The sequence below is a fragment of the Acanthisitta chloris genome, unplaced genomic scaffold, assembly GCF_000695815.1.
Source record: "Acanthisitta chloris isolate BGI_N310 unplaced genomic scaffold, ASM69581v1 scaffold18764, whole genome shotgun sequence".
Lineage (NCBI taxonomy): Eukaryota > Metazoa > Chordata > Aves > Passeriformes > Acanthisittidae > Acanthisitta > Acanthisitta chloris.
In genome coordinates, this window is record NW_008667953.1 from 43,246 (window position 1) to 44,393 (window position 1,148).

General features: G+C 48.0%; 1 protein-coding gene across 1 annotated transcript in view; it reads right to left on the reverse strand.

Moving 5' to 3' along the window:
• Positions 1–335: 335 nt before the first annotated feature.
• Positions 336–1,148, reverse strand: part of UBXN7 (UBX domain protein 7) — a gene marked incomplete at its 5' end in the record, with an annotated part of 12,793 nt that continues 11,980 nt past the window's right edge. The window contains one exon of the mRNA XM_009072729.1: positions 336–586. Within this exon, the coding sequence (XP_009070977.1) occupies positions 425–586 (162 nt within the window). The remainder of the gene's footprint in view (positions 587–1,148) is intronic.

The window sequence follows — 1,148 nt, forward strand, 5'->3', positions numbered from 1 at the left end:
GAAGATTCCACTCTCTCCTCACAGAGAGGTGACTCAGTGCCTTATCACACACTCTCTTCAAAAATAAATTAAACAAAACAGGTTTAAGAATAGCAGCAAGAAGGGTTTGTGTATTATGGCCACTCCAAGCTCCAGCTGGATACACAGAGCATCGTTCTACTTTATTCCAGGAAAGCCAGGGAAAGATGTTCTTCCCAATGCTCTCCAGGGCTGAGGAAGAAAATAAAACTCTGAATACTCTCATTTGGTCACTAGAGCAGGAGAAGGGAGGCAGAGAGAGGAGAGGGGAGGAGAGAGAAGGGCCAGTCAGCTGCCCGTCTGATTCCAGCACTGCAATCCTATGACCCTTAACTGCATATTTCAGGATTGGTGTCCCAGGCAAAGAGGAGAGGGGAGGAAGGCTGGGAGAACTCAGGCCACGGTGCTAATTCCTTTCCTGCACAAAGACAGTCTCTTGAGGACACAGGCCTGCCTCCTGTAACGTGATCTCATAGTCCAGGTGGGAGAGTCTCCTCCGGGGGAAGTTGGTGAGCAGTTCGAAGCGCTCGTTGGGGTACCCTTTGGACTGCACGTGTTTCACCAGGGCCTAGGGGAGAGACAGGCAAAGAGGTGACACAGAACTCAACACAACAGGGTGCAGAAAAATCCCACTTCCCTTGAGAAGGCTGCAATCACAACTAAACTTGGAAATTCGGCTGTTTTGCATAGAGCACAGACCCTCTTTGACCTCAGGACCTGATCTGGCCCAAACGTGGGGAGAGGGATCCTCCAGACTCCGATGGCAAGTGATCCCTTACCCAACTGATTCTTCACACAAATAGTAAACTCTACATAAAGCTACACATAACAGTACTTTAATTCAAGACGGCTGCATTCCACATCCTGCAGTGGATTCCTGCAGCAACAGGACAAGGAGCAATGGGGATAAATTGAAAGAGGGAAGTTTAGATTAGCTATTGGGAAGAGGTTTTTTCCTCTGAGGGTGGTGAGACACTGGCACAGGTTACCCAGGGAGGTAGTAGCAGCATATAAAGACGCCACTCTTGATCAATAATTAGACAGTGATTAAATGCAAAGCCTTTTAAAAGCAGCAGTGCTGGGGGTGTCACCAGTTAACACTCTTAAAGTGCAAATGTCTCCTTAAACAA